The sequence below is a fragment of the Bos mutus genome, chromosome 2 (assembly GCF_027580195.1).
Source record: "Bos mutus isolate GX-2022 chromosome 2, NWIPB_WYAK_1.1, whole genome shotgun sequence".
Lineage (NCBI taxonomy): Eukaryota > Metazoa > Chordata > Mammalia > Artiodactyla > Bovidae > Bos > Bos mutus.
In genome coordinates, this window is record NC_091618.1 from 83,567,177 (window position 1) to 83,580,000 (window position 12,824).

The window sequence follows — 12,824 nt, forward strand, 5'->3', positions numbered from 1 at the left end:
TGAAATGTGTGCAAACAACATAAAGAGGAACAACTCAACGTGCTAAAATTAGTGGTGTGCACCTGAGGGCTGCGGGATTTCAGAGAAGGAAGAGATTGATGTGGTTTGGGGTGTTCAAGGATGACCACATTAAGGAAATGGGAGGTGAGATGGCTGTGAAGAACAGAAGAGTAGGTAGAATCCAGATAACTGGAGGAAAGAGAGTTAGAGATTGAGGTCTCAAGAGATAGCAAGGGGAGAGACTGAGATGTAGTATAAATGTGAGTCTTATTTGATATTACCAAGGGATTTGGTCTGACAAGAGTGTAACACTGGTGAGATGTGATGCCTCTCAATGCCTATCTGAAGAAATGTGGATTTTGTCTTTTAGGTCCTGGGGGACTATAAAAGATCTAAGAAGGGAATTTGTACCATGAGAAATGGATTATACAAAGAATGTGGACTGACCAAAGAGAGGAGCGCATGCAGGCTAGAGACCAACCAAATGTAACTGAGTCTTCCTTATCTGAGGGATTGGAATAAAGGAAGATGAAAGTGTATATTTTTCAGACAGGTGTCGAAAGTATGTCAACCTGTAAATATAAAAGAAAAGCCCAAGTGGTGTTTTTCTCTCATTCATGCTCTTATTTCTCAAAATACTCTTTCTGACTCAGGACCATTCTAGGATCTGTGGTGAGAAAATTCCACATCAGCACTGCTTTCAAGCAGCTTACAATCTAATGGGGAGAAACGCACCTGCAGGTGACTACGCGTAATATGAGAGAGAAAGACCCTCAAAAGGATGAGTGGGAAATCCTGCAAAAGAGAAGGTCAGATGGCTTCCTGGTGGAGATGGCCGCACGATACTGGATGCTTGGGGCTAGTGCACTGGGACGACCCAGAGGGATGGTATGGGGAGGGAGGAGGGAGGAGGGTTCAGGATGGGGAGCACATGTATACCTGTGATGGATTCATTTTGATATTTGGCAAAACTAATACAATTATGTAAAGTTTAAAAATAAAATAAAATTTAAAAAAAAAGAACTTATGAGAAAGAATAGGAAGTTTTATCTTCTCTGGGTATGGTCCAGTATGTTAATAATAATTGAGGAATAGTATATTTTGGCATGCTTAGAAATAATAATTACTATATTTCTTAGTATTTTTAAGTAAATATGACATTAAAGTAAAAAGTTTGAGCTATCTATCCTCTATGATAGAAAACTACAGAGATTCCCAAGGACATTTGCATATATGTGGCTGATGGCATGAGAAAATTATAATAGTGAACCAGAAATTCATAAAAAACATTTTACCGTAATAATTAATGATTATGGAAAATTGTTTCATTGATAAGAATTTACCAAATCAATTTATTTTATATACCCACTAAAGTGTGTTATATTTAATACACAAAGACAAATATACCAATTTCCAAGATACAAAATCCATGATGAATATGAATTTCCATAACCCAGCATTTACCATCATTTAAGATATGAAAATATCTGAGTCCATCTAATTGCTGTTCTATTATTTTAAAACTGTTGTTTTTATTTTAAAAGATATATGTTACTTATGCAATTAAAATTTAATAGAAAATTAAGCTGAAAAAAAAAATGTGTATGATGTTGTCAGGCTAAGAAAGAATGAGTGGCTTTCTAGGTAGAAGGGAAACAATGAACAAAGGCAAAGGAGGATAAAGGGTCAACAATCTTCCAGGGCTGGGGCATATTCTGGGAAGTAGTATTGAAGGCAAGATGGGGTTAGATCATGGAAGGTGCCAAATCAACTGAAATGCTGACTCATTATGAAAGCAACAAAGAGATACAAGGTTGAATATGAACTGAAGAAGGGAAGGAAGTTATCCATTTGCCCTGTGTTTCAAAAACAACTTCAAACAAACTTTGAAGAATGGATTAAAGACATTGGGTATTGAAAATAGGGAGCCTAGTAAAATAGGTATTATAATAAATAGCTCAAATGAAAGATGAAAATTTAAATTAGAAGAGTGAAAAAATGAGCAGATTAATAAAAGTAGTATTTTGTATTTGTGATAGTGGAATTGACAAATTCTTTAATTAAGTGAAGTGTGTAGGAGTCAAAGATGATACCATACTTTCTAGCATGATCAGCTCTTCAGAGTGGGGAAAAACCTTCTGAGGGTAAAGGATATGTTAGATGATTTAGAGCCAGAAAAACATCTATTTCTGCTTTATTGACTATGCCAAAGCCTTTGACCGTGTGGACCACAATAAACTGTGGAAAATTCTGAAAGAGATGGGAATACCAGACCACCCTGACCTGCCTCTTGAGAAACCTGTATGCAGGTCAGGAAGCAACAGTTAGAACTGGACATGGAACAACAGACTGGTTCCAAACAGGGAAAGGAGTACGTCAAGGCTGTATATTGTCACCCTGTTTATTTAACTTATATACAGAGTACATCATGAGAAACGCTGGGCTGGATGAAGCACAAGCTGGAATCAAGATTGCCGGGAGAAATATCAATAACCGCAGATATGCAGATGACACCACTCTTGTGGCAGAAAGTCAAGAAGAACTAAAGAGCCTCTTGATGAAAGTGAAAGAGGAGAGAGAAAAAGTTAGCTTAAAGCTCAACATTCAGAAAACTAAGATCATGGCATCTGGTCCCAGCACTTCATGGGAAATAGATGGGGAAACAGGGGAAACAGTAGCTGACTTTATTTTTTGGGCTCGAAAATCACTGCAGATGGTGACTGCAGCCATGAAATTAAAAGACGCTTACTCCTTGACCAACCTAGATAACATATTAAAAAGCAGAGAGACATTACTTTGTCAACAAAGGTCCATCTAGTCAAGGCTATGGTTTTTCCAGTGGTCATGTATGGATGTGAGAATTGGACTATAAAGTAAGCCGAGTGCGGAAGAATTGATGCTTTTGAACTGTGGTGTTGGAGAAGACTCTTGAGAGTCCCTTGGACTGCAAGGAGATCCAACCAGTCCATCCTAAAGGAAATCAGTCCTGGGTGTTCATTAGAGGGACTGATATTGAAGCTGAAACTCCAATATTTTGGCCACCTGATGCGAAGAGCTGACTCATTTAAAAAGACCCTAATGTTGGGAAAGATTGAAGGCAGGAGGAGAAGGGGACAACAGAGGATGAGATGGTTGGATGGCATCAGCGACTCAATGGACATGAGTTTAGGTAAACTCCGGTAGTTGGTGATGGACAGGGAGGCCTGGCGTGTTGCGGTCCATGGGGTTGCAAAGAGTTGGACATGACTAAGCGACTAAACTGAACTGAGGTGATTTAGATTTTATTCCCAAATCTGTATTAATTAGCTATGTGGCATTTTTCACCACAGTTTCCTCAGCTATCAAATTACAGTCAAGGGATTGTTTCATGGTATAACTTTCAATTTTCAAATTCTGTGATTCAATTCAACTAAGTCCTTCCCACTAGTTCTTACAGGTTAAAACTCAGCAGACTATACTAGGAAGGAGCTACTTTTAAATTCTAAGAGACTACTCTATCCACTGATATGAACTTGGTTAAATTCTACTATTTAATAGATTTGTGGACTTGAGTAGGAAATTCAGAGGTCTTTTCCTTACTTTCAGTTGGGAATGAAATTTGTGTGTTGAATATTCAGAAATAATAGAGACATTTTCTTTGTTTTCTCTTGACAACTTACTCCAGTTAATAACAACACTTTTTATCAGAAAATATGCTTAACCTGTTTAAAATTTATCTATGCCAATGTCTGTTTTTCTGCTTTAATTTAAAAAGAAAAAATGGTACCTGATATAAAAGAATTTCATATTCATTCTTAATAAAAACCTGTTTGTTGAGACTATTAATTTTAAGGCACTTTCATAGACAATGTGGTAGTTTAAAACCAATCCATGTTCTCAAAGTTTGCAATTTCCATGTTCTCAAAGTTTGCAATTTAACTTGGAAAAAACAACACATTAAGTAATGACACTCTATACCATCTACAGCAAGTTTAACTGATTGTTTTGTAAGAGTTCACTGGAGGAAGATATCACTACAGGTTGGATAGCTAAAGAGGAAGGTCTGCCAATAGCTTGATCTTAATCAGCAGGACATAGGTGGGGAGAAAGAGATTCTCCGTGGCATCTTCAACCATTAAAGATGTCTTATTTCAATTCTACATGTTTTAGCATCCAAAACGATGCTAAGGATAAGAAGCAGTAAACTTATGGTTGGGAAGAGATACATGTTTATTCCCAAAAGGCCAGGGTTCTAAACTGAGGATCACCAGTAAATTCCGAATTACCAACTCCAGTTATTTGCTCAGGATTCTTTCAGTTGCAGTTATTTGAATCTTTTGACTTAACTGACCATTGTATATGTTCCAAACTTTCTTTCTTTGCTGTCTGGCTATTTAATATTTTTCCATCGCTTAGTCTTTTTTCTTTTAATGAATTTGATTTTTCTTCTTACCCACTAAAAGCCCTGGTATCAGCTTTCTACCAATTTCAATAAATACACTCTGAATCATAAATGTTTTAGCCCATGATGTTAAATACCATCTGAATATATCTGCATGGCTCTCAAATCTTTCTCACCCTGACTTCCTGGGTTTCAATTCCTCATTTCAAAGAATACATATATATATATATATATAACTTTTATATGAAAATACTTGTCTAAAGACAAGGTCAAGTTCTTCTCAAAACTGGGTCTCTTTCTTGTTTATCTAGAAATAGTATTTGCCATGTTCTAAACATGCAGATGTGTAATCTTGAAGCCATTTTGATTCCATTACCCAGAAAATCTATTGGTTGTGAAGAAGTCAGGTTACGAATTTCACCACTGTCACTACGGAGGACAGGCTTTTTGTCGCTTCACACCTGAGTAACTATAAGGATTTCCAGTTGATCTCTCAAAGTCTAGTTTTTATTCAGAGAAATCATGGTAGTTTAACATGCCCCGAACTCTTTTCTCTGTTGCTTTACATTCTCCATTTATTTTTAACTTACATGTCCAGGATCATTTCCCATGAATTGCCTCCTAGAACTCCCTGATTCAGCCAAATCTTCTTTCTCAATATCCTCTGAATAGGTACTACAATTTGCTTCCTCTGGCCCACATGCTAGAAAGGCCTTCCTCACTCCTTCATGGATGAACTTAGTCCGAATTTCACCTTCTTCATGAAATCTTTTCTGAATATTCACCTCATAGAATCTCTCATATTTCTGAAATTTGAAATAATTATGATTCTTACTGTTTGTGGAATATTTGTCACATATTTTCACTTATCACTTATTATTTTTTTCTTGTGCATTAGTCTCATCTTCCAAATTAAATAATAGTTACATCTAAGACTTCTGGCCTATTTTCAACCATATGTCCACACAAAAGTGAATAGATAGAAAACACTGAATGAATACTTATTAATTTATTTATTGACAATACATACGAACTATAAGTAATAGTAAGTAGTATGGGAAAAAGGAAATCTTAAGGGTAGGTGAAGGAACATTCAAAATTGATTTTTAAATCTTCTGAACAGGAAGCATTTTTATTAACCTCACTTTAGACTTCAAATGAATAAAACAGCTAGTAAATTGTCATTCTGTGGAATAAATTTACTTTAGTGACACTTTAAACACCTATAAAGTTAATGAAATTAGAGTTTATTTATGCTTGAGGTTGAAATTTAACATTTGTCTTTAACAGGAAGATAAAGCCATTTTTGATCCCATGAATTGGGACATTATAGAAAGTATCTAATTTATGGTATCTCTTTATTATTATGCTTTAATATGAAGCTATTTTGTCTAGTTTCTATTTTACATGGTAATGGTACCACTGCAACACAGAATATTAAAACTAGAAATATTCTTAACAAGCAACCGATGTAACCTATTCATTTTTCAGATGTGGAAACCGAGTGCCAAGAAGGGTAACTGACCTGCCCGAGGTCACAGTCTAGCTATTGCCAGAGGTGTAGCTAGAAATTATGATTGTAGGTTCCTAATTCTATGCCTTTTCCATAATCCCATATTGTACAGTTTCAGTTTTGTACCTCATATCGACATTATTCAAATGAAGGAAAATTTACAATCTTTTTTTAAAAATTATTATTTCTCTTATTTTTCATCTAAGAATGCAAATTAGTGCCTGGTTAGTTATTAATAAGAGCATTCTACATAGAAGCACAGCATGAACCGTCTATTGTGATGTGTTTCAACATAAGGGAGATATGAATATCTTAATTATTTACATTTCTAAAGCTTCATAAAACTGACTTTTTTCCATTGGTGAGTTGAATGGAAATAGCTATGTGATTTTTTTTTTTTTTTTTTTTTTTTTAGACGATAACCTTATCCTGGGCACTATGGTCATATTTACCATGGTAGTATGAGGGATTGTTTGAAACACCAAAAATACTTAGCCTTATCTAGGAAAAAAGAGATAAACATAGTGAGTCAGTATAAATTTGCACTAGTGACGTGAGAGGGTGTGCGAGGAGATGCTGTCCAGTTTTGGGGAAAGCACATGAAATGTCCCAATTGTCCCGAAACTCTATTCTATAGCAGCAGCAGAACAAAACAGAGCACTACCTACTACCTTCCTACTGCAATTTTTTAGCTTCATCAAAAAGAGGAGAAATTTTCAATTCTCTTTAAAACTTTGCCTGGAAAATATTATTTAGGGGAACTAGAAGGTACTGAGAAATAAAATGGAGAAAGAATGAAAAGGAACGCAGACGATCAAGTTTTGTGAGGAATGCTCACAGAATTTTGGTTTGCCTTTCTATAAAAACATTTTATAATCTAAACTACGCCATATCATTTGAATCTCAGTGACTAATATTAGTGGTGACTGGAAGTGCTCAGTCATGTCCAACCCTTTATGACCCCAGGGACTGGGGTGTTTTCCCCGCACGAATCCTGGAGCTGGTTGCCATTTCCTCCTCCAGGGGATCTTCCTGGCCCAGGAATCGAACCCGCATGTCTCCTGCATTACAGGCAGATTCTTTACTGCTGAGCCTATTATATTACAATTTTCAAATTATATTCAAGCAGTCTTTTAAAATAAAAACTACTATCAAAAGTTTGCCTAACGAATGCCTTGAAAGTTGTTTTTTTCTTTTTAAATCCAGTTCAGTTTTCTCAACTTTCACAGGCAAATTAGGGGTTTAAGAATAAAAGATATATTTGTTGAATAAAATATCAAAATAGAGAATTCTGATTTGAAACAATCAAGAGCCTTGTAAAGTCTGACTTAATTGTGAAGTCATGGACATACAAATGGATGGGTCAGCGCTCCTGCTCCTGACTCACTGAATCCACATGACCCAGGACAAGCAGGACCTTGGCGTGGAAACTTCCTTACCTGTACCATTGTTAACTGTGGTCTGGATCGTGGCTTCCGGCCCCATAGTGTCATAGTCTTCCTTCATTTCTTCTGTGGGGGAAAATTATCTTTAGCATTTGAAAACTGTAGAAAAGCTTACTATACTAAGCATGCCAACCACAGGAACAAGGAAGATTCTTTTAAAGGAAACAGAGAAAAGGCTTGTTGTAAACCTCTAAACAATAGCTTTGTTCAGGCAATTGAATGAATCCAACAGTGCTAGCTGCACAAGAACTTATTTACTTTAAGCATTACTGCGAGCTGTGAAAAACAGACGTGCTTATGTGGGGCAAACGAAGGGCTTTTCTTCTGGTGGCAGTTCTAGTGACAAGCAGGGGGAAAGATATTATTTTTTCAATAAGAGTCAAAAGCAACTAAGTATTTGCACTGACAAAAAGGCACGCTGGCTGCTATAGCTCTGGTAATGCTGGATGGCCAGAGGCAAGTCAGAATTTCTTATTTTATTTTCATGTTTTTTTCCTCTCCTTGAAGTAGCTATGATGGTGCTAATCTATGCAAGCAAAATTTAAAAAAAAACCTAATTCTACATACCAGAGCTTGAAATGCCCAGTTTATAAAAAAGCATCCCAGAGGTACTGAAAACACCTGTTTCACTGTTTTATATAAACTTCTAAAACATATTTTCTTTATTCCTTTCCTTACCACTCCATAAATAGCTTTCTTCCTCACCGTTTATTCCCCAGTAGGGAATCATAGTCATTTTTGAGGAAAAACATATAGGTATAAGAGCAGCTCCAAGTTCTGATGAAAACATGTAACACTGAAGTTGAAGATCTATAAATGATAGAAGGTCATTTTCTAAAATTGTAATATCTTTAATGGGAAGAGTCTAGAAAGTAGAACTCTTGAATTTTCTGCCTATCAAACTAAAGAATATGTGAGGGCAGAGAAGGACAGCTAACAGTTAAAAATCCTGCAAGTAAGTAAATTTAACATGGAATTTTAAAAATTGTAATTTTATAATAACAATACTAATGAGAATCAAACACGATCCAGGATAAATATCTCTCTGTGATAATCATTTTGTTTCAAACAAGAGAAACTTTATAAATAGGACTCTGTGAATTCCCAAATTTATCCTGACCATTTTTGCTTATCACATTTCAGTCATAATTATTTGGTAGAAAAAGAGATTCTAGCAAATGTTACAGCAAAATTAAAATATTATGTTTTACAAGTAGTATCCTGCAGCATATCAGTTCATGGGATCAGAACTGAAAAATCTGGAGCCTCTTAAGGTAAAATACACATATATAAATTAGGCTAATATAATGCCCCTGGGCATAATACTGGCCAGATAATTTGAATGATATTTGTTTAAATTCTATGACCACTTTAAATTCAGTCTTGGCCCTGGACTTCTTTCTTATTTAAGAAACATTTTCACAGGGACATTTTGCATAAAACATTTAGGCGTTCAATATACAGCAATATTGTATTGTCAATTGTCATAATTGATTGGTTGAAAGGCTCCTTCATCTGATATTTTTATTAGTCTCTGCAAGGAATTAAATTAAGGTATTTCTGAGAAGTTCAGTACTAGAAATAAATATAACTTTTGTGTCTTTCTTCCTCGCTCCTCTCATGTGATTTCTGGTAGCCAAGAGTCAGAAGAATCATAAGTTTTCCATCTGAGAGATCAAGTCACTAAGGGGAAAACAGTTAACAGCATTTTTTTTTTTTTGCATAATAGTGGTAATGTTCAAGATTTCTGCTGCACTTCCTTCCTCATTGTCATTTTCTTATGAAAAAGTAAAGAGAAGTTACAGGGGGTGGTTGCTTCCCAAATGATTAAATGTTGCATATTCACATGTGTAGCTGGCACTGAGTGTGTCCTGCGTTCTGTAGTAATACTTTAGCTAGAACCCTCTTTTACCAAAGATTGTGCAACTGAGATGGTGTCATTTTTACCCAAAATGTACTTTGCTTCAATTTACTGAGCATCAAGCTTTTTGTGTTTTGAACATCAAGCTCAATTTATTAAAATGAAACACTAAGCCCTTTCAAGTATGTATTTGAAATGCTATTTATATGCCTATCTAATTAAGCTTCACAGGAATCCATATTCAGAAGGACATCATCATGGGGTTAGGAGTATCCCCTCTGAATAAAAGGCAGTCGTGGCTGTCTTTCTGCCTCACGCCTAACCTTAAACATTTTCCAAGACATCTATTACTCAGCATACTGCATCTAAAACCACATAGTATATTTGTTTTTAAAGCACTTGCAAAAGTTTGCATCTTCTAGTCACCCTTGGGATGAAGGTTTGTGAAAATAAAGAGCACTTTCTGCCACAAGATGAAGAATCCTTGAATAAGCAGAAAGAGGCCAGATGCAGGTGATTTATTTAAGTCTGTGTCAATGATAATGATGTCATGGTTTCCAGCACGCCGTGTCCACCCCATTGTGGGACGAAAGAATGTCAAGGACAATTCTAAACACAAAACTTTGATTGTGCTGGAACCGGAAAGGCACAGTAAGAACTCCACTGCGTTCTTCAGTGGAAAACCTGCATCCTGCAGACAAACTACAGAAAGCAGGGGAGAGAGAGCACAGGAGAGGGGGCTTATCTCAGAGTAAAGCTATGTGCTGAGGTATGGTGGTAGACAGGCAGGCACCAGGGATAAAACACTACTAAATAAAACAGCACCCGAATTAGAATTATTGTCTATATTGTGTGTTTTGAACAATAAATAAGAAAAATATTTTATCAGAAGAAAAATGTGTTATCTAAGAGGCAGGATAAACAATGAGTAGCTTTTTAAGACCAATTTCTTTTCATTAGACATCAAGGCACCACATCAGAGCACTTTTGGAACAATAAAAAAAAAAGAACAATAAATCACTACTAATCATTAGAACCAGACAGGTAATAGCCGGGTAACTTTCTTGGTCCAAATAGCCAAATGAGATTAGGGATTTACATTTATTTAATTATTGTGACTCCAGAATGCTAGTTTATTTACCATAAAGGTAAGAGCAAAGAACAGCCTGTTCATTTGTATCTCAGGCACCATTAACTACAGGTGATAATAGAGTCTCTAATGCATTCATATGGATGATTGTATATTAAAACATTCAGAATTATGATCCATGACCAACACAAAAAGCTGCCATGATCACAGACTACTACAGCTTGACATGGCTGTTTTAGCTGTTTTTCAATTATTGATCTTAATTTTTTAAAATTAAACTTTTTTCCCAGAAGTTTGGAGCTGTCCATTTGTTATATCGTTATTAATTATTCCTTTAAGGGTGGAAATTCTAGTAATTGGTCCTTACCCTTGATTTCTAGATATTAAAATTTAAAGCATCAGAACATTCATTCTTATAGCCCTGCATATCTAGTTCATTAACAAATATGAATAGCTAACACCAGCTCATTTAAATAGTATGTCTTACATGAGTTCTCGCCACACTCTGTTTCTGTCACACTGCTCCCAAGAATCATTGGCTCTTATTATACATGTAAATGGCTATCATAAAAATAAAAATTTCATTTAAGATTGTTAATGACTTCTGCAGCAGTCAGACTTCCTTTAATGATCATCCTCGGCCCCTAATTAAACGTATTTATCTTTCAAGCATCTTTGGCTGAGTTCTCCCTCATAGTTGAAAATCTAAAACCTTAAGTCTTAATGGATAGAACGATAAATGTTTATGTGTGGGATTGCTGATACTCAAGAAACCTTCACCGAAAGCAAAATTGGAAACAGAAAGAGTACAAAACTTGGCACAGTATGTTAAGGAAAACGAAAAACAAATACACTACACTCAAACTGCCATCGGTCTTTTTTTCCTCCTTTTCTTCACATTTAATTTTCTTTAGTAGTGGAAGTGCTTTTATTATCTCCCTTCTAGTATACCAAACAATTACTCTGCCTACGTTCGATGTTTTACAGTCTGTGACATCACAATTGCATATAGGTAGACTCGTGTGCTTACTTATTTCCTTCCCACCCACTTCACCTATTTATAAAAATGCTATTGTTATATATAGCATAAGAAAAAAAACAAAGTGGGGTAAATCATGATAGGTCTCATTGGGTCTTGGAACAGAGATTAAGGAGACACCAAGGTTGGAATTAGACAGGTCATTAAAAATTTTTTTAGCAGGCCACCTTAGCAAGTGGAGATGAGCAGAAGGAGTTTAGGGGGATATGACTAATGATTAATTCTCTTTTATTTTGTTAATCATTTCACACCTTGGTGATGTTTCATCCTGAGTGAATTTTAGACCATGACATTTCCATTTTCACAGTGGCATAAGAAGTTTTAGTTTGAACATAATTTACCTTATTTTTATTATAGCTGGCCTTGGACCATTTCTACTTCCCCAGAGATTCCCACCAAACAGCAAGAATCATTATCGAGTACTTAGCTGTTAAATAATAAGAAAGCTACCTGACCAGGTAGAAGTGTGAAATCACATTCACACTTAATAAAAGGGAATGATTAGATGGTTGAATTACAATAGGAGGTGTCAGACAGACACCGAAACTACATTAAACTGACATTATTTGGTTTGTATCACTACACAAAACTTTTAAATACATGTCAGTTGTGAGTTCTTAGGTTTGCTTCCATTTTCCATCTTGAGAGGGCACATCTTGATCATGTTGTATAAATTGGCACATTATACATGTGGTGCAAATCCTTCACGTTGTGTGTTTAAAATGTAGTTCATATTCAACTTGCCTCCAAATGGAAATATAATCCCTTCCTAAGATGTCAGTGCTGTAATGTGATAACACAACTATCATTTCATAACCTGTCACCAGCTTTGGTATCTCTATTCTGCGAGGGCTCTGGGAAGAAATATTTTAATGCTTTGGTTGTGGATGTTCCACGAGGTAGGACAATTTGAGACGGCACAGAAAAAGGCCAAGTGTTTTTAGACACTCACCTGGCCCATCTACAGAGGCTTGTAGAATGTCGCTGTTGTGCCAGGCATGTTCCACTCCACCCTCTCTTATCTCATCTTCCTCTTCCTCTCTTGGCAACAGAGCTTGGCTCACGTGTGGGGAGGACTCATGGTTGGGCACGCTAGCTGGACTTCTCTCCTGGTCCAGAGGGTTAGCAATCCCGTCCTCCTCAGCAATCTGAGGCTTGTCTTCTTCATCAGTTTCAGAACCCGTGTCCACTACATTGTCATAGTTCACCACTGAAGAGAAAGCACAGACACACACTCTCTAAACACTCTGCTGAAAAGGATCAGTTGGCCCTTAATCGTTTAAATAGAAAATAATGAATATTTTCAAAACTTAATTACTCAACCACATCAGGAAAATAAAACGAATGTTTTTCATGTTTTAGCATTTGAATTCTTATTCAGCTCTAGCTGGGTACTTTTTCTGATTTCAAACAATTTTTTGCTAAAAAGATGGGAAAATTTGAAAAGCCACAGAAACACATGTACTCAAAAATATGCCTATATACACAGAGACAT

The 12,824-nt window shown here is 36.0% G+C and overlaps 1 protein-coding gene across 4 annotated transcripts in view; it reads right to left on the minus strand.

Annotated features, from left to right (window-relative positions):
• The window catches only part of ZEB2 (zinc finger E-box binding homeobox 2), a 136,212-nt gene that overhangs the window by 34,803 nt on the left and 88,585 nt on the right, over positions 1–12,824 (minus strand). For all 4 annotated transcript variants that reach the window (XM_005890702.2, XM_070389993.1, XM_070389986.1 and 1 more), the window contains exons 3-4: positions 12,282–12,539; positions 7,334–7,405 (exon numbers count right to left, since the gene is read on the minus strand). In XM_005890702.2, coding sequence (XP_005890764.1) covers positions 7,334–7,405; positions 12,282–12,539 — 330 coding nt within the window. The remainder of the gene's footprint in view (positions 1–7,333; positions 7,406–12,281; positions 12,540–12,824) is intronic.